The 23,584-nt window shown below is 52.1% G+C and overlaps 1 protein-coding gene across 1 annotated transcript; it reads right to left on the reverse strand.

Moving 5' to 3' along the window:
• Positions 1-4,431: 4,431 nt before the first annotated feature.
• Tie1 (tyrosine kinase with immunoglobulin like and EGF like domains 1) lies at positions 4,432-23,584 on the reverse strand. Its single transcript, XM_051171418.1, has 23 exons — positions 23,405-23,584; positions 19,921-20,238; positions 19,726-19,836; positions 18,344-18,499; positions 18,049-18,180; positions 17,781-17,921; positions 17,454-17,582; positions 16,326-16,471; positions 15,888-16,032; positions 13,776-13,934; positions 13,475-13,612; positions 12,974-13,264; positions 12,301-12,591; positions 11,841-12,031; positions 9,828-10,038; positions 9,555-9,665; positions 9,155-9,345; positions 7,996-8,107; positions 7,813-7,885; positions 6,276-6,316; positions 6,092-6,188; positions 5,856-5,955; positions 4,432-4,610 (listed from the first exon to the last, which is right to left on the reverse strand). Exons 1-23 carry the CDS (start codon positions 23,460-23,462, stop codon positions 4,539-4,541), a joined length of 3,414 nt encoding a protein of 1,137 aa, XP_051027375.1. The 5' UTR covers positions 23,463-23,584; the 3' UTR covers positions 4,432-4,538.

Genomic DNA, 23,584 nt, shown 5'->3' on the forward strand with positions numbered 1-23,584 from the left:
CTCGGACCAGGTGCCCACCAGCTTCGCCTTTCCCAGGGCTCTGCCTAACAAGGCTCTCTCCCTCTGGCTTTTTCCATTGCTTCTATGGAATCAAGTTAGCACCCTTGGGATGGGTTCTTGTTCCAACTCCTGCTCAGGCCGTGTCCTGTAAAAACCAGGGCCAGGAGTGAAGCCAAGGGGAATGAAGCTAGGGTGTGGGCAGGGCAGGGGAGACTGAGAATTTATGGCTGCACTCCGTGTTTATGGTTCACAGGAAGGGCTGTCGTCCTTAGCACCCATCATGGTGATGTGGGACTCTCCTGTTGGAGAAAGGTGCCTACTTGCTACCTTAACGTGTACTATAGGCTTCGTGCACTTGCGGTAAATTGTAAATGTACTGTGCCCACGACAGTTCTCTCCTGCTATGCCAGAGGCGAAGCGCTGCACTGTGGTTAAGGGGCACTCTGGAGCCAGGGCATCCAGGTTGGAGTGCCAGCCTTGACACTTACTGTCAAGGCTTTTTGCCGAGTTTACTTAGCCCCTCTGAGAGCTTTCTCTTCTCTATAAGGATAATGATAATACCCGCCCAGTAGGGGTGTTGGCTATAGGAAGACTTAATGTGTGCAAAGTGCTAGGCACAGTGTTTGGCATTAAAGCACGTAACCATTATGTTTTCATTCTTTTAGTGGTCAACACTGATCTGGTCATAGCGATAATAGCTTGGCAATAGTCCTAGCCTCTTCCCTCTGCCCTTACTCCCACGTGCAGCCCCCTCCTAGCCTCCTCCGTAGAGACAACTTCCAGCTCATTACCACAACACCGTGTCAACTGCACGCTTGGTACAGACTCGTACTCATCTCCTTGCCTTCACTCTAACTTTTCCTTTTTAAAAAAAAATATTTTATTTAATTTTAATTTATGTGTGTTGGTGTGAGGGTGTCAGATCTTGGAGTTACAGACAGTTGTGAGCTGCCATGTGGGTGCTGGGAATTGAACCCGGGTCCTTAGGAAGATCAGGCAGTGCTCTTAACTACTGAGCCATCTCTCCAGCCCCCACTTTTTCTTAATTACATTTATTTAGCTACTTATTTGTTATTTGTGTGTGTGTGCACGTGCACATATAGAGGTTAGAGGACAACTGTTGGGAGTTGTTTCTCTCCACCAGGTGAGAGCCAGAAATTGATCCCGGGTTGCCAGGCTTTGGTGACAAGTGCCTTTACCCACGGAGACATCTTACTGGTCCTCTCTACCTTATTTTTTGAGACAGCCTCTCTGACTGGACCTAGTGCTCACCAACAAGAGCAGCCTGGCTCGACATCAAGTCCCAGGGATCATCTTGTTTCTGCCTCTCTGGCAGTGGGATTATGGGAGTACACCACCACACCTGGGCTTTTATGTGGGTGCTGAGTATTGAACTCAGGTCCTCAAGCCTGTGCAGCAAGCCCTCAGTTTTTTAAATTGGAAGTACTTTGCTCTTTAATTTTTCTTTTTTTTAATGGTGCTAGGGATGCTGGGAAGCACCTCAGATCCTCCGGGAAGTGTCTTCATTACTAATTAAATCCAATTATTTGTTATAAGTCTGTGGTTTATATCTTCCTAGGAACTCTCTTGTTTCACTTTCGCTTTTTATTTGTTGTTTTTGTTTGTTTTGTTTTGCTTTGAGCCTTGGCTGTCCTGAACTCACTTTGTAGACCAGGCTGGTCTCGAATTCACAGGGATCCTCCTGCCTCTGCCTCCCGAGTGCTGCGATTAAAGGTGTGTGCCAACATGCCCATCCAGGAATCATTTCATTGACTTTCTTTCTTTCTTTCTTTCTTTCTTTCTTTCTTTCTTTCTTTCTTTCTTTCTTTCTTTCTTTCTTTCTTTCTTTCGCCAGTCACGCTTGGGTCTCTCCTGGGTCTCTGGGCTGCCCTGCCTGTGGCTCCTGGTCATCCAGGCAGTGACCGGCATGGGCCTCACACTGGACAAGTCATTGGCTGCCCACTCCCACATGTTCTGTGCCACCTTTACCCCAGCACATCTTACAGACAGGACAGATTGTAGGTCGAAGGTTTGGTGGCTGAGTTGGTGTCCTAGTCCCATTGCTGGGAGCCTTGCCTGGTTATAGAAGATGGCCAGTTCAGGCTCTGTGTCCCCCACTAGGAGGCTTTGTGAGAGTTGCTCTCATAGATTCCAGGAAATTTCCACAGCACTAGGTTTGTACATTACCTCCCCAAAGCCCCTCAATTCTAATCATCTGTCCCTCCATCCGCACCCCCGGCCTGATCCCTCCGGTTCCTATCGTCATTTGTCCTCAGTCCACCTGCAAAAGTCTATCCTAATTCCCTTTCTCAGGGAGATCCATGCGTCCCCACCTGGGCCCTCCTTTCTACTTAGCCTTTCTTGGTCTGTGAATTGTAGCATGGTTAACAGCTAATGTCCACATATGAGTGTTTACACACCATGCTTGTCTTTCTGGGTACGGGTTACCTCACTCAAAACTTACACCCAAGTGGATCAAAGACTCCAACATAAAATCAGAAACACTGAACCTAACAAGAGAAAGTGAGGAATAGCCTAGAACATAGGAGACAACTTCCTGAACAGAGCACCAACAGCTCCGGCACTAAGATCAACAGCCTATAAAATGGGACCTCATGAAACCGAAAAGCTTCTGTAAGGCAAAGGACATGGTCAATTGGACAAAGCAACCCCACATCTGACAGAGGGCTAATTATTTTTATTGTTTTTAGGCAGGGTTTCATGAAGCCCAGGATGACCTCTGACCCCAGAATGACCCTGAACTTTTTGACTCTCCTGCCTCCACCTCTCCAGTGCTCAGATTGCAGGCCTATAATACAATGCCCAGTTTCTATAGTGCTGGGAACTGGACCCAGGGCTTTGTGCATGTTAGGCTAGTATTCTGTTAACTGAATTACACCTCCAGCATTGAACAACTTTAAAAAAAGATGTCCTTTATTGTTAAAAGTAGGTATATGTGTGGGGGGGGGGAGGGGGGTCATAGCTGCCTGTGGAGACCAGAAGAGGGTGTTGGATCCTCTGGAGTGAGAGTTATAGGCAGTGGTGATGCGGATGCTGGGATCCAAACTCAGATCCTTGGGGAAATTAGTACATGCTCTTAATCATTGAGCCATCTCTCCAGCCCCAGGGCAGCTTCTTCTCTTCCTTCCTCCCTCCCTCCCTCCCTCCCTCCCTCCCTTCCTTCCTTCCTTCCTTCCTTCCTTTCTTCTTTCCCTTCCTTCCTTCCTTCCTTAGACAGGGGTTCTCTGTACAGCCTTGGCTGTCCTGGACTCCATTTGTAGACCAGGCTGGCCTCAAACTCACAGCCATCTGCCTGCCTCTGCCTCCCTGAATGCTGGGTGTATAGCTGGGAGCACAGGGAGTGGGGCTGGGAGTGAGGGATGGGACTCCCTTTCAGCTAGGAGAGGAGGCCCTCCCTCAGCGCCAGTCCAAAGGAATCCACCTCACCTGGCTGAAGTTGGAAAGGGCATCTGCCCCCACCCCCAGCCCTCCTTTTAGGCCAGTTTAGCTGGCTGTAGGCTGGTGACCTGCCAGGGAAGGCTGCCTAGAAGCCAAGCGTGAGAGGACCACAAAGACGCCAAGTCCAGCCACCATCCATCTGGGCCAGAAGGCCGCTTCAAGCTGAGCTGGGCTTCAGCCAGTCCTGGCATCGACTGTGTTTGGGCAGAAAAAAAGACTATGAGGCTGTGGAGACTCCCCAGAGACTTGGAAGTTGTAATATGATTGGGGCAGAGGTGGTAGTATACGTGGTGTGTGTGGCCAATGGGTCTTCCAGAACACCTCGCACCACGCTGGAAGGGTGGAGCTTAGGCAGTACTCCAGGACAGAGCTTCCTCCCTGTCCCCACCCCCCACCCCCATCCACCAACCCCCCACCCCCATCCACACCACCCAAGACCAGTTTTGGCTTTTGGGATTAACTCTCCCACCTTGGACCTATGGTCTGTAAAATGTAGACACAGCCATACAACTGCTCAGGGCATTTATTTTTTTCTGAGTACAAGTAGAGAGAGTGGGAGTCGCTAAACAGGGTGTTAGTAGCATACATGCTGTTTTCAGCAGAAGATCAGAAGTGGGGTTGGGGTTTGGGGAGCAGTGGAGTGGGGCACACATACGTCGAAGGAAGGATATAAAGGGTAGCTGTGAGGGCTGCTGCCAAGAATTGGGGATCCCTGTTTCCCTCAGCCCATGTTTCCTGTGTCTTTTCTTTCTTTCTTTTTTTTTTAATTAAAAGACTTTCTTGAGCCAGGTGTGGTGCACGCCTTTAATCCCAGCACTTAGGAGGCAGAGGCAGGTGGATTGCTGTGAGTTCAAAGCCAGCCTGGTCTACAAAGCGAGTCCAGGGCAGCCAAGGCTACACAGAGAGACCGTGTCTCAAAAAACAAAAAACAAAACAAACAAACAAACAAACAAACAAACAAAAAGACTTTCTTGAGACAGCCTGGGTCGGAGGTTAGAAGCACCCTAACTCACAGATGGAAGCAGTTCGCTCCGGCCAGCAGAGCCAGATTCGGGGTGTATGTGTGTGTAGGGAGCAGCTCAGGCCTCCTCAGCTGTGGCGTCGATGCCAGCGTAGGTAAAGTTCTCAAACAGCGACATGTTCACATAGGCCTGTGGGAAGAAGGAGTTTTAGTGTGGCAGAAACAGGCAGATCTCTGTGAGATGTGGGGCAGCCCCAGGCCAGCCAAAGTTACATAATGAGACACTGTAAAAAAAAAAGAAAAATCACTCACTCATCATTCATAGGCTGCTGTGGAAGAGCCAGTCATCTGTATATATTATTATTTGATCCTTCCCCTTCCCTTCCCATCCTATCCCCCCACCTCCTTTTTTTTTTTTTTTTTTTTAAACCAGGTTTTTCTGGGTTATATAGCCCTATCTCTCCTGGAGCTTCACCTGCAGACCAGGCTGGCCTTGAACTCAGAGATCCACCTGTCTTTGCCTCCCAAGTATTGGGATTAAAGGTGTGTACTACCACCATCACGCTAAGAAAATTGTTTTCATATTTTGCTGTATTTCTTCTTTCTTTGCTTAATTAATTAATTAATTAATTTATTTATATTTGGTTTGTCAAGACAGGGTTTCTCCATGTAGCCCTGGCTGCCTGGACTTCCTTTGTAGACCAGGCTGGACTCGAACTCACAGCAATATGCCTGCCTCTGCCTCTTTCTTTCTTTCTTTCCTTCTTTTTTTTTTTTTTTTTGGTTTTTCGAGACAGTATTTTTCTGTGCAGCTTTGGCTATCCTGGACTTGCTTTGTAGACCAGCCTGGCCTCGAACTCACAGTGATCTGCCTGCCTCTGCCTCCCGAGTGCTGGGATTAAAGGCGTGCGCCACCACGCCCGGCTCTTTCATCTCTATCTGATAATTCATCTGTTCACATGGTTATTTGATGCAGATATTGTATTTATTCATATGATTAATGCATCTCTAATTCTGCTTGTTTATTCAGCCCTTCCTGTATCATTCATTCACCCACTCCTCCATTTTGAGTGACTATTCATGCCTTTTCTCTGGCTTTGGACCAGGTGAGGAGATGGGGTCCCAGGGGAGAACGGGTTGATATCTTGAAGGAAGACAGACAAGCAGTCTGGAGTTGAGGGGAGGGACTTGATGTTTACAGTAACAGTATGGAAGTATGAAGGTAACATACTGGAAGAGTGTATATGGGGCCTACGGTCTACACCCAACATGGGCTACATCCTAAGCCCAACCCAGCTGGTGGCAGTGCCAGCTGAGGGAGTTTGCATAACTGTGGTGAGAGTGGGAGACACAGTAGCTTCCTGTGTGGCACCCATGAGATGGAGCCTCCTGTGGGTTTAGAGGGTGCCCATCCCCACCTTGTCCGGTCTCTTACCTTCCTGGCTTCCAGCATGCGGCCCAACTGTAGTGCGATCTGGGCAAAGGGGGGGCGCTCATAGGGACGGTCCCGCCAGCATTGCTGCATCAACTCGTACCTGCGGATGGGAGGGGGGGTGCTGTAAGGTGTGTTGCGGGGGGGGGGGAGCGACTGGGGGACAGGTCACACATTAAAAGCCAAGGGCACTTCGTCTAGGAGGGGAGTCCCCAGAACTCAAGGGGAAGTGAACTCACACTTCGTCATCACAGTTTCGAGGCTGCTCCATGCGATAGCCCTGTGGCAGCTTCTCATAGAGCTCAGCACAGGTCATGCCACAGTAGGGCGTGCCTCCTGCAGGGGGTACAAGGCTCCCTCAGTCTACACAAGAAGGGACCCACAAGAAGATAGGGTGCTCTGGAGAACCGGGTGTGGGCTTACCAAGGCTTACTATCTCCCAGAGGAGGACCCCAAAGGACCAGCTGAAACGAGAAGGACGCACTTAGTTACCTCGTGGGAGACAAAGTTTAATCTCTGCCTAACCAAGCTGGGCAGCCGCTCCCAGACCCTGCATGTGTCTTCTCTGCCAGCATCTGGCCTTGGCCGGATACTGTACCCTTTCTACTGAAGCTCTTCATAGCTCCTGGCCCCCAGGCTCAACTAATTATAGTAACATTTTGTGTATTTCTCCCGTGTGTGTGTGTGTGTGTGTGTGTGTGTGTGTGTGTGTGTGTGTGTGTGTTTCATAGGTGGACATTTGGCTTCTTTATAAATTAGGGTTCTTTCTTTCTTTCTTTTTGGTTTTCGAGACAAGGTTTCTTGTATAATAGTCCTGGATGTCTTGGACTCACTTTGTAGACCAGGCTGGAACTCACAGAGATCCACCTGCCTCTGCCTCCCGACTGCTGGGATTAAAGGCGTGGGCCACTACTGCCTGGCTTTTAACTGACATTTTTTTTATTGAGACTTATGCACTGAGTAATTAACCTTCATGCCAGTTGCCTGACCCTCAGCAGCCCTGTGATTCAGCCTTTACTACCCTCATTTTGCAGATAACAACACTGAGGTCTGAAAGGTTAGCTTTTGTGCCGCAGTTGCACCGCTGAGAGCAGGGATCCAAATCCTGGCTTTAAAGCTCTCGCTCTGTGCATCTTGGATTCTAAGAGGCTTTGTGCAGCTGCATGTCAGGCTAAGGCCAGGCAGAGAGTTCTAAGTGTGGAGGAAGGCTCTAGGGAGTCTTAGGGCAGGAACAGGAAGTAGGTGGTGGTCAGAGGGGCAGTTAGCGAGATGAAGTCAGCCCACAGGGCTCAGGGCTGGTACAGAGCAGCCCAGGAGACAGGGCTGACCGACATGGACATACCTAGAGATAGGGGAAGTGTGCAAAGTGGTCACTAGGTGTGTGTGTGTGTATGTGTGTGTGTGTGTGTGTATATGTATGTGTGTATGTGTGTGTAGGTGTATGTGTGTGTGTGTGTATGTGTGTGCGTGCATGCCCATGTAGCACAGAGGGGTCTGAAGGATCACATACTGATAGGAGCCTCAGGTGGCCATGACCTTACCCTTCAGACAGGAAGGTGGTCATGCTCCTTGAGGGTTTTCTCTCGTTACCTTGTGACTACCCAGTTTTTCCCGATCTCCTCGAGGAATCCCTTCGTCTCTTACACAAAGAAAACTCTATAAACACTTCCCACCCCAACCTTATCACTGAAGTGACTTTCTTCAGTGAGGGGAGATCAAAATCCTTCCAGACAGCCCTCCAAGCAGCTTCCCTGTAGAACTCCAGAACCTTCTAAAGTATTCTTAGGACACAACTGTCATGCACCTGGATTCTACCTGTTGATACCCAAGTTGTGCCTTGGATAACCCAAGACATTGCTGAGGTGCATCTAGACTATGCCAGAGTGTTCTGCAGCGGGGGGCGGGTTGGGGGGCCGGGGAGACAAGCGATCTGCCTCTTCCCACCCCTCGCTATACTCACACGTCACTCTTGGTGGTGTAGACGCTATAGTTGAGGGACTCAATGGCCATCCAGCGCACAGGGAGACGGCCCTGTGAAGGAAAGGGTCAGAGGGCCAGGCTGGAAGAAAGGGCTTTGTGAGGGGTTTGAGGGGCAGACTTGGGCGTTGGCCCTAAGTGGAGAAGGCTGAACGAGACTTGCCATCGTCTTCTTTCACATACACCTCCTCCCCCCGAGAAAGGCCAAAGTCTGCAATCTTGGAGGCCAGGTTTTCTCCAACCAGCACATTTCGGGCGGCCAGGTCCCTGTGAATGAACTGCAGGCAATGTCAGAAGTCAGGGAGAGAGGGAATGAAGGGCCCTGGGGCATGGGGCCAGTGGGAGCCCCTGCGTCTTTCCACCCACATATGCCTCAGCTGTAGATCTGCTGAGTCAGGACCGGCTCTCACCCAATCTTTCCCCTGACTTGGAACACACTCTAGGTAGCATGTCCTTTTCTGGGATGAGGTGATCAATTTATTTGCCTTTTTCTCCTTACCCTCCCTCTTCTCCCTTCTTCTTTTTCTCCTCTCGCACCCCCTTCCCCTCATCTTTTGAAACAGAGTCTTGCTATGTAGTCTTGGCTGCTCTGGTATTTATTATGTAACCCAGGTTGGCTTTGAACTCTTGATCCTCTCACCCCTGTCTCCTAAGATCTGGGATCACAGGCACCTGCCACTACCCCATCCTACCTTTCCCTCTTTCAATGCCCTCTGTTCTCTCCCCCTCCACTGTTTTGTCCCCCCCCCCTCTCTTGCTGATGAAAGTCCATCAGTGACTGCCATGTTCCAGGTCCTCTCCTTATCCCATCATCCTCCTCAGACACATCTGTTCATCAGCTTCTCCCTGACGCCCCTCTCCCTCCAAAGACTCACAATTTTTCTGCCTGTGAAATGTCTTCCTTCAGGCTGGAGTGCCCCTTTGGCAGTTTTCCCTTCCTCACCTCATTCAGGCTCCCACCGCACCCTTCACGTCCTCCCTGCTGAAGTCACTGTGCTGCGGTGGCAGTGCCACGCCGTCTCCAGCCTAGGACTGTCCCTTGAGTGCTAGTTTAATATTTACAACTTGTCCATGTGACACCTCCAACTCAGGGTGCCCCCACAGGGGCTTCAAATCCAACACCGTCTCTCCATCTGCCTCCTGTCCTCTTCTCCCTCCCTGTGGCATTCACAGTCACCCAGGGCCTGAACCTACGGTTGTGTCCTTCCATTTCACTGAGCGTACCTCCCATACCCAGTCAGAGCCTGCGCACTGACCACCTGACCAGGTCTGTGCAGCGACCTCCCCTCTCCCTACTGTCGCCCACCTCACTCCCTCGCACACACCTGCTTCTCACTCAGGTACTGCATGCCGTTGGCTGCATCGCTGGCAAAGCGCAGCAGCTGCCGGGAGCTGAGCGTGGAGGCTGTTCCATGCTCTCGAGCAAATGCTGGGTCAGTCTCTAGGACCCTGCTCTTTCTCAGGAAATCTAGCAGGTTTCCATAGGGCGCATATTCGATAGCAATATACAGGTAACCTGGGAGGTAAGAAGGCACAAGGCGATGGTTCATATACAGGCCATGTGCTGTTATGAATGGTACCCGATGGTAAGAGGCAGGCTTCAGGGTGCAGGAAAATCCTGCGATGAGCAGGGGACCTAGGCATCCCCCACAAGCTGCTTATATGCTACAAGTGTTAGCTGATGACTGAGGTCTAGAAGGAATAGTAAATGAACTCAGGGCTCACCTCGGTTCTCACAGGCGCCCAAGAGGTTGATAATGTTGGGGTGGTGTCCTAGCTTGCACAGAACTTCTAGTTCACCGGCAAAGTCACGGTGGTCATTTTCAGAAGCATATTCTGTGTAGAAAAGTCAGTGTTAGCTTCTGCCATGGATAACTCTGGAGTGGGGGCGGGAGGCGGGGAGGAGGAGTCAGCTGCTGGTGGGAGCTGGGTAAGGCCTGGTGCTTGTGGAATGAAGGGAGAGCAAGACGCTGGGGTCTAGAGTCAATGGCCGAGGACCTTTTAGCATCTTGATAGCTGCATTCATCTTGAGCCCGTCCTTCTTGATCATGGCCCGGATGACTTGACCGAAGTTCCCCTCCCCGATGAGGTCCTCAAAGGTGATGTCCTCCCACTCCAGCACAGGGTAACTCAGGGGTTCGGGTTGTGGCTTTGGCCGCCGGGTCAACGTCAAGGTCCCCGAGCTGAACTGCAGGATTGTCTCTTCGCCCTTCATGGGATGGGGCGGGGGGGGGGGGGTGAGATGGATAGGCAGCCGGTCCACACGAGAGATGTGGGGGCAAACGGATGGATGAGCCAATGGACCAAAAATATTCTAATATTTAAATAGAGAATTGAAATGAGATGTGATAGGGAAAAGTAAGCTTCCACTATTGTGCCAGCCTCACTACTGGGCTTTACTTATTTATTTACTTATCCATGGATGAATTTCTTTTTCTTTTTTCTTTTTCTGGTTTTTTGAGACAGGGTTTCTCTGTGTAGCCTGGGCTGTCCTAGACTCGCTTTGTAGACCAGGCTGGCCTCAAACTCACAGCGTTCTGCCTGCCTCTGCCTTCAGAGTACTGGGATTAAAGGCGAGCGCCACCACACCCAGCCTCTGGATGGGATTTTTAAAGACATAGCAGCCACCAGCCTTGATCACTAGACTTTTAATACAAGAATTAGCTCAGAGCTTCTTTTAAATGCCTCTAAGTAGGGAGAGCCCAAGCAGAGAGGGCCAGGCCAGAGTTCTGATTCTAAGTGACATCAGTGGGAAGTTCTCAGAGGAGACAGGACCAACAGGTTGGGTGGACATGACTGGGTAGGGTGAGTCTGGGTTCCTGAGGAGGTATCAACACCCCTTCCTCATCCCGTGTCTGTGTAGTCCTGAGGGCCAGAGGGCACAGCCTGTAAGAGGACTGAATACCCAGGGAAGCTTAAGAGTGAACTGCTCTCCTCTGAGGGCACAGGTGAGGCAGCAGGCCTGCATATTTTGAGAGGGTCAAAGGCTAGTTAAGCAAAGGGTGTGGCTACACACTGCTGCCCTTTGAAGGGAACAGGCCCTGGAGCTTTTAAGAATACAGTCTGGGCACGGTATGGTGGCACTCGGGAGCCAGAGGCAGGCGGATCGCTGTGAGTTCAAGGCTAACCTGGTGTACAAAGTGAGTCCAGAACGGCCAAGGCTACACAGAGAAACCCTGTCTGGGAAAAAAAAGCAAAGCAAAAGAATACAGGCTGGGAATAAGAGTGACAGCACCCACCTTCAACTCCAGCACTCAGGAGGCAGAGGCGAGACATCTCTGTGCATTCATGGCCACCCTAGTCTACACAGAGAGACCCTGTCTCAAAAACAAGAAAGGCAGAATAAAAGAGCAGAGGCTGAGATGAGAGCTCACAGCAAGTAGGATTCAGAACACGGACCACAGATGTGTACAGGTAAAGGGCAGGGCCTGTGAGGAGAGAGGCCAGCGTGGGCCCTAGATGCTCCTCCAGGGCATTAGCACATGATCCGGGCTAAGAGTACCCACAGGGTGTGGGTAAGTAAAGAAGATAATTCCAAATGGCCTCATCTAAGCCTGGAATGAGATCTGCTGAAATATGGATGAACTGACTGTTTTTTTTAAAGACAGGGTTTCTCTGTGTAGCCTTGGCTGTCCTGGACTCACTTGGTAGACCATGCTGGCTTTGAACTCACAGAGATCCACCTACCTTTGCCTCTCCAAGTGCTGAGATTACAGGTGTGTGCCACTGCTTTTTTTTTTTTTTTTTAACTAAGAATGCTAACTATCCAACCATTAATATGACTGGGCTTAAGAGCTGAGTTCAGTTGGTTTTTTTTTGGGTTTTGGTTTTTGTTGTTGTTGTTGTTGTTTTTAAAGAAAGTTCTATTTTGTACCTAAAGGATCACTTAACGTGGCTTTAGACTTGTGGCATGAACAGTGGTATGTGTACACATCGGCACTTGCGTGCGTGTGAGTACAAACACACACAACAGACAGGACCTTGTATACCCAGTGGGTATGGGACACTGACCGATCCTGACTGGTAGGTGAAGGTGCGTCTCCGGTGTAGGCAGCTTCTTCGGATACACACCAGGGCCAAAAGGGCAGCCAGGATGGTGAGGCAGGTGGCAGAGACGGAGCCCACCACAGCCAGGACCAGCTGCTGATCCAGGCCTTCGTCAGCCGCCCGGCTCTCTTGGACTGGGCCCTCGCTCTGCAACCCTGTGCACAGTGAAGGACAGGCGGTGGTGATGGTCTGGATCAGGGAACCCGGAGGCTTCCATGGGATCCCACAGAGGGAGAGGTTGGACATTTTGGTACCACGCTATGGGGAGGCTTCATGGATGGACGACTAGAGGTCAGAGGTCAAGAAAGCAACTGGACTTCTGGGCTTGTTTCGCTTGTTAAGAAGGCTTGGATGCCTTGGCTCCAAGGCTGGGGTCAAGGTGGAGGCACACGTGCAGAGGACCCTGCAGACCCCATTCTCTCACCATTGCCCAGAGTGGCCTCTTCCACTGTGTTGCTCCAGTCACCAAGACCCTGAACACTGGCCCGCACACGGAAGAGGTAGCGTGTGCTGGCATTGAGGCCACGGATGATGATGCTTGACTCCTCCGGCCTGTCTACATCCATCCACTGTGGGTCTCCTGAGCCCCCGGCCACCTGAATCTCCACAATGTACTTCGATATAGGCCCAGATGGAGCCTCGGGATGTTGCCATGTCAGCTGGATCTCAGAGTCTGACAGGGCCTGGGCATGGAGGTGCCGGGGAGCTGGTGGCCCTGGGGAGATGAGAAGGGGGGAAGGAATGGGTAGATTGAACAGGCCAACAGAGCTGTGGGGTCAGTCGCAGCCGCTCTCGTGTGTGCTCCGTCTGCTTTGTGGACCCCAGCACAGGAGCCATGTGCTACCTCCCCCATCTTTCACCTTGGCTGGACTCATCTCTGTTCCCCAAGCTGCCTCTTTTGTTGGTCACCTTGCATCCCGAGTCCTCTCCAAGTTCTCAGTAGCTTATGCTCCATGAGCCTCCCCTTCCCCCACCATGGCCTGTTCCTTCTGGTACCTTCTATCTCCCCCATGCGTCCTGGGTCTTTTCAGTGCCCCCCCCCCAGTGTCTTGCAACCTCCCCTTACCCCTAGCCCGTCATTCCCACAGGGGGCCTACCGCTGAGGGGCATAAGCACATGCGCAGGGGGTGAGGCAGGGCCGAGGAGGGTGCAGTGATACAGCCGCACGTCCAGCTGATAGTGGGTGCCAGGCATGAGTCCAGTCAGGAGGGCAGTGCGGGCCTGGGGGGATGAGATGTTCTCCCGCCTCTCCTGTCCCCGGGCCCCGTCCCACAGGCGCAGCAGGAAACCATCACCAGACAGTGGCACCGAGGGTAAGGACCAGCTCACTCGTATCCTGTCAGGACCCTCCACATACCAGCCTTCCAGCCACGGCTGCAGTGAAGGCTCTGTGGTCAGAGGTCAGGAGGGGTCAGAACCATCCAATGGGTGCTTGGGACTAAGTGGGACAATAATCCCCCCAGTGGGCAGGACTGGGACAACCTCAGCGGGGGTGGGGGGTTGGGGGGTGGTCTTGGGGTGTGGACCAAGACATATTCTGAGCAGGCATGGTGGTAAGCCGCAGGGGAAACAGGAAGGGATATATCTTGGCTCCTCACCAGGACAATCAGTAGTCATGAGGGTAGAAGGCCCCCAGGTTCCCTCTCCTCCTTCCCCAGGGCGGCTTAGCTGCACACGGACACTGTATCCTGTCTTCGGCTTCAGGTTCATTATCGTCACATTCTCACTGGGATCCACTGAGGGTGAGGTGTGCCACACACATCCCTAGGTCTTAGACATGTCCTGAAGCCACCACTCCCCCTCAGCCCTCTCTTCTTTTATATCATCCCCTCTCTCTGTTTCCACCCTATCCCCTCATTATTACACAACAGTCCATCCCTTAACTCTGTCCCCACTCACCCACAATGGCAGACCAGGCAATCATGCTGTCCTGGGGCCGGTAGTGCAGGCGGACAGAGGAGATGGGCCCGTCCCCACCGAAGGAGACCAATGGGGAGACCACAAGCTGACGGCTCTGCTTGGCCAGGAGCCGAGGAGCAGTCAGAGGCACTGGGGGCTCTGGCAAAAAAAAAAAAACTGGAGTGAGCCAGGGTCCATGAAGAGGGGTACGCTCTGGGTTTGGACACCTCCAGATCTTAGGCTGGATCTGGAGATGGGTTTAGTTTGGTGGGAGGAGACCAGGTTCAGTAGATGGCTGGGATGGCCATGGCTCAGGGAAGGCAGTTCAGGTCTCTCCGTATCTTGGACCACAGGTACTTGGCCATAAGGACGTAGATGTCTAAAAAGTGTGACATGACCAGACAGAGGCTGGGAAACAGCTCCCTGTGCTTAGTGTTGGTAGAGAGTTCAAGGCAGGGGACCACCTAGGTATCACAGCTCCCTCTTCCTTCACTATTCACCCATCTGTTCTGTTTCTAAAGATAAAATGTGCCAGTATTTTGGCACCTGCTCCGCACTTGATGCTTCTTATGCGTAACTGCTGAGTCTCACGGTTCCTGGGTGTTGAGTGGGGGGGGGGGGGGGGAAACAAAACAAAAACTGAGGCTAGGAGACATTGAAGAACTTGCCTAAGGACACACAGTTAAGAGAATTTGAACTAGGTCTGTCTGATCAGGCTACCTCAAAGCCATCAGTTCTGCCCTAAAATAGCATTTGTGTTTCTGCATGGCTTCCTCCACCATCAATGCCCCGACCACCCTGGCCTCAGCTTTTCTCTCTAGGTCATTGCATTAATGACTAAAGTTTCTGTGGCTTCTTCCAAAAAAGATCAGACTGACTTTCCTGGTTAAGCATAAAGGAAAGAAATGAGAGAGGAAGGGAGAGAGGAAGGGAGGGAGGGAGGGAGGGAGGGTGGGTTGCTGAGGAGTATGGAAGATGCAGGCAGCAGAGTGAAGAAGTGTCAGATGACAGCAGTTTGTCAGGGGCAGGTACAGATCTGGGGACCAGGAGGGTCCAGTTTGGCTCCTAAGAGTCCCAGTTGCCTGTGGCTCACACAGGGGAACAGAGTCTGGGAAAAATGGCTGCTACACAATGGACATCAACTTCCACACCGGGACCAGACCTTCATAGAAGATGTCTCGCCTCATGGCGGTCCACTATCAGGAGAGGGGTCCTGACCATGGAACATATGTGGGAGTGCCGGAGAAAGGTCGGCATCTTGGCAGCAAATGCCATTTTAAATAACAACAAGGGTCCTCTCTATTGAGCCCATCTCCTGTCAGCCAGTGTGATAACTACTTAAATGCATCATCCAGTCCTCCCAGCAGCCTGGCCCTATGGGCACTAATATTCTCCTTTTACACCGTGAGAAACTGAGGTTCCATAACTTGCTTAAGGTGCTAGAAAGGAGTGCTTGGGATCCAAGTTGAGTGGATGGCTTGGTCCAAAGCTCTGATAAAAGACTGAGGAGATAAAGGCGGATGGGACAGGGGGCTAGAGATGGCGAGGGGTTGAGAAACAGCGATGAAGAAGAGGAGAGGGAAGGAGAGAAGAGGGGAGGGAGAAGAGAGACAGAACGATACAACATGAGGAGCAGAAGGAGAGTAGAGCCTACAGGACTGGGCTGCTCAGGCCCCGCCCATGGGGAGGGTGCTCTGTGGTCTGCTCTGAGTGCGAGTGCTCGGTAGTCCTTTCATTCACCCGACAGACTCCTGTGCACATGTCCCCCTTTTGAGGAGACAAACAGGTTTGCCTGTCTGCTGTTGCTGTGTGGCCACATGAGGTGAGTCAGATGAAGGAGGAGCATCTCAGAGTTAAAGGGACAGTCTGTGCAGTGGTGAGTGGTACATGTATTATGCAGGAGGCAGGGCAAGGCCGGAGGATGTCTCCAGTTTCTGAACAGTAAGATGTCCTTTCCAGGGGCACCAGGCTGTGACACTGATTGGCCATCAGTCTTCTTCTTTGCCTGGGGCTAAGCTTTGCCCTTCAGAGCCTTTGCCTTTCCCGCTAGGATCCCCAGCCTGAGCACTATCAGGTAGTACCATCCATCCAAAACCTTAGATCGCCACTAACCTTTGACATTGACCTTGAAGCGCCGGCTGTCTTGGCCACCAGACGTCGATACCCGGCATTCCCAGAACCCGCTGTCCCCAAGAGTCAAAGGGGGCACCTCAAACTCGGCTGTGGTCCTGTCTGGCTCCACAATGGCCTTGGTAGACTAAGAGAGACGCGAGGAGACAGTGAACAGACAGTGTGTACTCCAGGACACAGATGTGGCTCAGTGCTGACTGTTGCTGGATCACAGACCCGGTGCCATCCCCTCACCAGTCAGCCTGTTTAAGTCAGACCAGGCAGAGGCTACAACAAGTGCTCACGGGGGTGGGGGGTGCGGGGGAGGTGGTGAGGGTGGGGAATGGGGGAATGGGGAGGGGGAGAAACAGACCAAGGAATGAACTGTGAAGCTGGTGAGATGGGGGAGCTGACAGTAGGGTTAGGGCCACCAGGGCTCACCAGGAGCATGGTACCATCCGGCTTGTGGAGCTCCATGCTGCCCCGCACTGGGAAGGGATTCCCTGCAGCTGCGCAGTTGATCCGGGGCATTGTCCCTAAGTTGAACTCCAGCTCTGAGGCCATGTTGAGGATCTGGGGGATCCGGTCTGGAGAGAGAGGTCGGGGGGGGGGGGGGAATTCATTCTAAACAATCATGGGGAAGCCATGTGACCACCAAAGTGCCCCCTGCCCAATGCTCTGCATCTCAGTGAAGGTCCCACTGTCTGTCCTGCCACCTCAAACTGAAACCAGCGAGGCCCTGCGGGATGCCTTCAGGCTCTGGTGCCCCACACGCAGTCAGGTGTAGGGTTCTTCTCCTCGTCTCTCTTGTCACATTTCCTGTGGTGTTCTAAGAGACAGAACCAGACCCCTTACCACGCTCCCAGCCCAAACAGCCAAAAAGCTCAGCATGGATTTAACCGAATCCCGGCCTCCGCCCCCTCCCCCGCCCCCTTGTTTCTCCTTGTCTCACTCCTGGGCTGGCCTGAAACTCTCTTTGTAGCACAGGCTGGCTTTGAACTTCAGACAATTCTCTTGTCTCAGCTTCCTGAGTGCTAAGATTATAGGTGTGGGCCATTATGCCTGTCAACTCTGTCATTTTTGGCCCTTGGCTTCTGGACTCCGCCCACGGCTCTTCTTTCCTCAAACACAAGCCTGACCATCATAACACCCTTCCACAATGTCTATTCAGCTCCTCACATTTAAGTACCAACCCTTGGCCTACAATCAAAGGCCCCGGCACATGACCCCTGCTGGCTGCTCCCTTAGTCTCCTGCTTCATCATCCCGAAACACAAACAGAGGCTCAGCTTCCTGAACTTTCTCCATATTCTTCCCCAATCATCTCCCTTGTGTCTTCCACATTCAATTCCTGATCTTGACTCCCCCACCCTACGCCCGGAAGAACTCTCACACTGGTCAGGGTCTCCTCTAGATCCCATGTGCCCTAGGCTGCCAGCCTTCATAATGTAGGCACCTCTCAACTCCCTGAGGGAAGGACTTGGGCATCATCAATAAAAGGAAAGGCAGAGAGATGTGTTTGATTAAGGACCATCTGTCTGGGGGGGGCGGGGGTCCCAGGGCCATATACCTGACTTCTCACAGTGTACTCCATGCCACCCAGAGGGGCATACACAGCCGCTGAACCGGTCACAAGTGCCACCATTTTGACACTGGCACTGGAGGCGACAATCAGCCCCAAAATGACCAGGAGCACATGCTGGAAATAGAAGAAGTGTGGTTACAAAGGGTAGGTCAGGCCCGGCATGGTACACACAGGGCATAAGCTATCCAGCAGGCTGGTGTGGTGGTGGTGAGGGGGGTCACTTGTTAGGGGATTGGAGGGTTTGATGTAAGGTCAGGATCAGAGTGAAGGGTCTGGCACACTTATGTCCATAGGAGGTAGCCTAGTACATACCTTCCTGGCACTGGCTTCCCCTCCAGCCAGAGCCACAGGAACAGCCATAGGGATCCGGGAGGCAGAAGGTGAGACCCCGACAGCCTACTGTGCCGGGGCACTGTTCCTGGCAGCTCTGCCCAAAACGACCCTCTCTGCAGGCTGAACACAAAGTGTGTGATATACAGACTCTGTTGGGCCTCATACACTGAGCTGTACCCCCCATGGCTTCAGAATCTTTTCCCAGTCAGGCGCCCTCTCCTGCCTAGTTCCTAGCTTCCCTACTTACCCTGCTCACAGCGGGTACCAGTGAATCCTGGGGGACACACACATTCACCGTCATGGTCATGACACACACCTCCATGCAGGCAGCCCGGGCAATCCTTGACACACCCTGGCCCCCAGCGTCCAGCCCCACAACCTAGAGGAAAGTGCTTTCAGTAGCTGACCTTCACCCACTTGTCCACAGCTGCTGAGAACTAGGGTAGCTCAGGGCACCTCACGGACCCTGAGACCCAGTGGAAGAACATATAGGGCTCACAGCCTCCCATTACCGCCCACGGCCCCTGCCTTCTGCTCCTCACCTCGCACGATGAGCCGAAAGAAGGCACTGCCCAGGGGGCTGGCTTCTAGGTAAGTGGCACTGTAGATGCCACTTGATGGTGGCTGCACATTTTGGAGCTGCAGTTGAAAACGCCCATCATGGGCCTCATGCCAGTCTAGGGTATTGAAGTAGGATCCTGGGGGACACGATCAAGTCAACGCCCTCAGAATTACACCAAGGGCTGGTGTTACCTCCCCCTGCCCTGGGCACACCAATGTGATCTGGGCACAATGCCTTTTTGGGGAGCTCTCTGTTTCCACACTGGCCCTATCTGTCTGCCCTCCACTGGACAGCCGGGGCGGGGCGGGTGCTTTTACAATAGACGTTTCTGTACCCCACTACAGAGCTCTCCATTGCACCAGGATGAAAACCAATTCCTTAGCAGTTGCTTTTGCCAGTTGGGTCCCTGTTCAGCCCTCCAGTGCCATAGCCTATCACACCCTGCCTGACCCCTAACACTCTTGAATTCTTAAATCCTTGTTTGCCCTCTAGAAGCATTTAGCATTTCAGACACTCCTGCCTTTGCCCTCGACAGCCCTGGCCTTTCTCTGTTTGGCTCTTTTGCCCTTCAGGGCTCTCTTCCGGCCTCCTCATTGAGGACCCAAATTACTAGTCAAATGTTCAAGCCCTGCCTGGTTCAATCTTGTCTTTGCTGCAGAATTCCAAACTTGCAAAGGCTCAGGTCTCCCTGCCTGCTTCTACAACTCTCATTGGCTCAAAGCCTTCTGCCCCTTCTCCCTTAGGAGCCAAGTATCCAAGAGCCAGCTAGTAGATCGTGTGGCCGAGATAGGCATTGTGGGGGCTACTCAAGGAATAAGAGTCCTTCCATGGAGTGGAGACGCATGGGGTGGTGGGCAGGCCCAGAGCCGAGACCCATGTACCAGTGTGGACTCCAGTACATGTCTGCCTTGGGCATCAAGGACCTGAGTTGGACAAATCGTTGTTTGAGAGGGGTTAGACTTCCCTTGGCCTATGCTGGGCACACATTGCCAGCTGTCTTCTTTTTCCCTTGGGGACCGCTGCTCTCCGCAGGCAGAGAGAGAGAGAGAGAGAGAGAGAGAGAGAGAGGGAGGGAGGGATGAAGGGAGGGAGGGAGGGAGAGAGAACCTGCTAACTCCCGGGGGAGGGGGAGGGCCAAAGAGGAGGGCTTAAAATACTACTTAAGAGGTAGCTGGCTACAGGTTCCTGGCCCTCTTAGTACAGTAGGTGGGTTGCTCAGAGCTAGAGATGAGATGGGGTCAGGTGCATGCCATGGGAGGACCCTGAAAGTTGGCTAGAAGCATGGCAGGTGTATCCGAGTGATGGGCTGAGTATATGGAGGGCAACGGACGTCCTGGGGTGTCACAGCCAAATGTCCCTCACCATTGTTCTTCCATATCACGTCAGTCTGTTTCTCCTTGTGCACACGCGCAGAAAGCACAGCCGTGTCGCCCCGGTTCACCGTGTGTGTGACCTTGTCTGGAAACAGGTGGGCTGGAGATGAAAGAAAGGTCAGGCCAGTGATCTAGGACAGCAACTCTTCCTATGTCACTCCACCTTCTCACAGGCCAGACTCACCCCCCGGGCTGTTGTGCACGTAGAGCACTCGAGTACGCCGTGTGCCGTCGCCACCCACACAGGAGAAGACGCCTACCAAATCCGAGGGCTTGGAGAAGCCACGCAGCGTGACCTGGTGTGAGCCATTGCGTGCCAGGTGCAGGGGCTGTCCCGGCGGGAAGGTGCGAACGATGCGGTCATCCTTCTCCAGCAGCACGGGTGGACCCCAGGCATCCGAGCCCCTCCCTGCCCCTGCCTCACCAGACACGCAAGTCAGGAAGAAACGCTGGGGGTCGGTGATGCGCAGGTTGGCCAGCAGTGTCAGGTCCACAGCGGCACCTGGGATAGGACAGCAGTGACTCCATGGTTGATTCTGCCAATCCAGCAGCCCCAGAAGCCCGGGACTCCATCAGTAACTCGTGCTGATGTTTCCCCGTGCCCTCTGAAGACTTCACTTTTTCAAAGGTTTCCACCCTGTTCCCTTCCCTCTCCACACACGCTTGCCCTTTGCCCGTAGGCTTCTTCATCCTAAGACATAAACAAAAGCACACATCCTTCTCTGGCTCCAGACAGATGTGGCTCTTGGCAGCAGGGAAATGATCTATGGCTCTGTCTCCTGTCCTTACATTGTCCTCTGTGTCAGATCATTGCCCTGACTCCTCCCTGAGCCATTTCCACCAAGGCTCCCCCTGAGCCACTTGTCCCTGTCCCACCATGGAGGCTAGAAGAGCCATGGAGCCTGAAGTGTCATAAGGCCACCCTCCTTGTTGCTTAAAGACTTGAGAATTATTTGATTGTTCACTGGGACTGAAGGCAGGTTAGGGGCAGAAATGAAGCCACTAGCTCCACTTGCCCAGAGGGACACAGACACAGGTGGGTCTAGGTCCTGCCTTGGGAAGCTGGAGGAACACATACAGATATCCCTCCCAAGTGCAGGTGCTAGGACAGAGGGGTGGGAACACCCAATTGGCATGAGGGAGGGGAGGAAAGGAGACCAGAGGGGACAAGAGGGAAGAGAGGGTTTCATTGGGGGGGGCGGGGGCTTTGGGAGCAAGGTGAGCTTAAGCAAGAGTGAGGAGGAAAAGATGGAGAAAGGTCAGGGGTAGGGAGAGGCCATGCTATGCGCAAACAGCCCAAGTTATGCACAGAATGAGAAATGTTCTAGTGTTGGGGAGGGAAGCTGCCCCGGGACTAGGGACTAGTGCAACTGAAGCATAAACTTTGCACCCCAAAAGTGGGCACCTCAAGAGGGGGGAAAGCCTGACTAGCCTGCCTCAGATCTGTGACCTTAGCCCTTCCAGGCCCTTCCTTTCCTGTCTCTTCCCAGTTCCTTTTCTTTCCTTTCCTGTTAGCTGTCAAGTAATCAATTAATTTAAATGCCACTTAACATATCAGTTAATGGTCATTGACTGGCTATCTTAAGGAGAAGCTGGCATTTACTGGCCACGCAGCAGGCACCAAATGCCCTTTCTCCGTGGCATCCTCATGGCCTCCTCCAGCGAAGCTGATAGTCTGCTGTAATCATTCATCTCAGGCTTCCTTGAGCACGTTCATCGACTCCCTTGGCTTCAGCTGTCACCCCTGAGTCATTCGCTCAGGTGTGGTCTTTCAGCTCCAAATGCACTTGCACCAGTGTTCCTTAAACCCTCACCTCTCCCAAGTTTTCTGACTCAGAGGACAACGCCCATTACCTGAGACACTAACTCCAGAGTCATCATATGTTCCCACTGTCATAATAATTAATGTTTATTGGTTGTCAATTATGCACCGGGCTCTTTAGTGAGGTTCTCTTCCTTTTTCAGCCTGACTGTCCTGAGGGGTGGATGTTATTATTTCTGATTTATAGGCAGGGAACAAAGGCTCAGGACTTGCTCAAGGTCATACAGTTAGGAACCAGCACAGCCAGCTTGTCCAAGCCTAAAAGCCTCATTGCTTAGCTTCCAATCTGGAACATATTTCTACATTTTGCCCCCCCTTAAACCTTGCTGGCCAATTTTGTGTTTTGCGCAAGCTTTGTTCTGCCCTCATCTTTACTTACTTGGACCATTTCAGAGGCCACAGCTTCTTTCCCAATTCATTCTCCAAAGTGATGCCACCAAGACTCAAAAACATCCTGTGACTCACTTGCTACAATGTCCCACAGCTCCTGGTACCTTCAGGATGATGTGTATGATCCCAAGCATCCTTGTGGCTCACACTTGGCCCCTCTGTCCTATGGACTTCTATGACTCCCAAGTTTGCACTTACTATTCTGGTAGTTACCTTTCTTAAGGAAATCCTTCCAACTGTTTACTCGCCTACAGCAGAGTAAGCTGGCTCTCTCTCTTGTCCGTGCTCCCCAAGAGCTCTCTACGTCTGTTTCTGTCTGGCCCTCATCCCTGACCTGTGCTCCCCACTAGACTGTGAACCGCTCAAAGGCAGCCTCTGACTTCTGGTCCTCTAATCATCAGACTGAAAGAATATGTCGCCAGTGTTCAGAAGCCTTCGCCAAGCCCTCTGCACACACAGCTCCATTTAAACAGCAAATAATCACCTGGGAAGCCAGCATCGTTTAATTGCCACTTGATAGGTTTGGGAGTTGTTGTTGTCTATTATTATTAAGATTATTATTAATTGTTTTGAGTTCTATGTAGTTCTGGCTGCTCTGGAACTTGCTATGGAGATCTGGCTGGCCTCAGACCCTCAGAGATCCACCTGCCTTTGCCTCCTGAGTGCTGGGATTAAAGCCACCATGTCCAGCTGTCTAATGAATTATTGAATAAACACAGTTCCTTCTGAGGGCCAAGGAAATGTCTGTCCCCTGCCCTTCCTCATACAAAGGCAGTGATTTCCAGCCCCAGCCAGAGTTTTCCCCACGTTGATCTCAGGCTTGGTGGATGATGATGATGGTAGTTAGTGGTGGTGATGATGGAATTTCTGCTTTTGCCTCTGTTTTTTGTTTTTGTTTTTTGAGACAGAGTTTCCTCTGTGTAGCCTTGGCTGCCCTGGATTTGGTCTGTAGACCAGGCTGGCCTCGAACTCACAGCGATCCGCCTGCCTCTGCTGGGATTACAGGCATGCTCCACCACACCTGGCTTTCCTTCCAATTTTTAAGTTGTGTTAAAATGCATACACACTAGAATTTACTCTCAGAACCATTTCTAAGCATTCAATTCAGGGCTAATGAATACATTCATAATGCTGTAGAAATATCACCACCCATTTCCACAGCTCTTTTTGTTTGGTTTTGTTTTCGATATAGGGTCTCACTACATCTCCATGTGGCTAACATGGGGTTCACTAGGTAGTCCAGGCTGGCCTCCCAAGTCCTGGGATTAAAGGAGTGGACCACCACAGGCTGAAATGCTACACCCATTAAACAATAACTCTCCATTTCCCCTCCCCCAACCCACAGTAACCACCATATCATGAGGCCCCATTGCTATGGCCTATTGGGGTTTCTTGCGGGGAGCTCGGATTAAGCCCTGGAAATCAGGGGTGAGGGAGGCGCTCAGGGCAGACTTACCAACGTGAGAGGCCAAGAAGAGAATAGGGAGCAGGAAAGGGGAGCCCTGCCAGACCATACTCCAGAGGCTGACCCGGGCCAGCCAAGGCCAGCTGGGCCTGGGGTTAGTGGCTGTGGGCCTGAGTGCTCAGCCTGTTCTGCTCAGTGTACCTCAGTGCTGAGGAGGAAGAGGAAGTGATG

The sequence above is a fragment of the Acomys russatus genome, chromosome 29, assembly GCF_903995435.1.
Source record: "Acomys russatus chromosome 29, mAcoRus1.1, whole genome shotgun sequence".
Lineage (NCBI taxonomy): Eukaryota > Metazoa > Chordata > Mammalia > Rodentia > Muridae > Acomys > Acomys russatus.

Bases quoted from the DNA above. Each gene is read 5' to 3' on its own strand.
- Tie1 (XM_051171418.1), bottom strand. From the start codon at position 23,462: ATGGTCTGGCAGGGCTCCCCTTTCCTGCTCCCTATTCTCTTCTTGGCC. The intron at 12,032-12,300 runs GTGAGAGAATGG...CACTGTGCACAG, and splicing joins AGAGGCCACTCTGGGCAATG to GGTTGCAGAGCGAGGGCCCA. The intron at 7,886-7,995 runs ATGGCAAGTCTC...CCTTTCCTTCAC, and splicing joins GGTGTATGTGAAAGAAGACG to AGGGCCGTCTCCCTGTGCGC.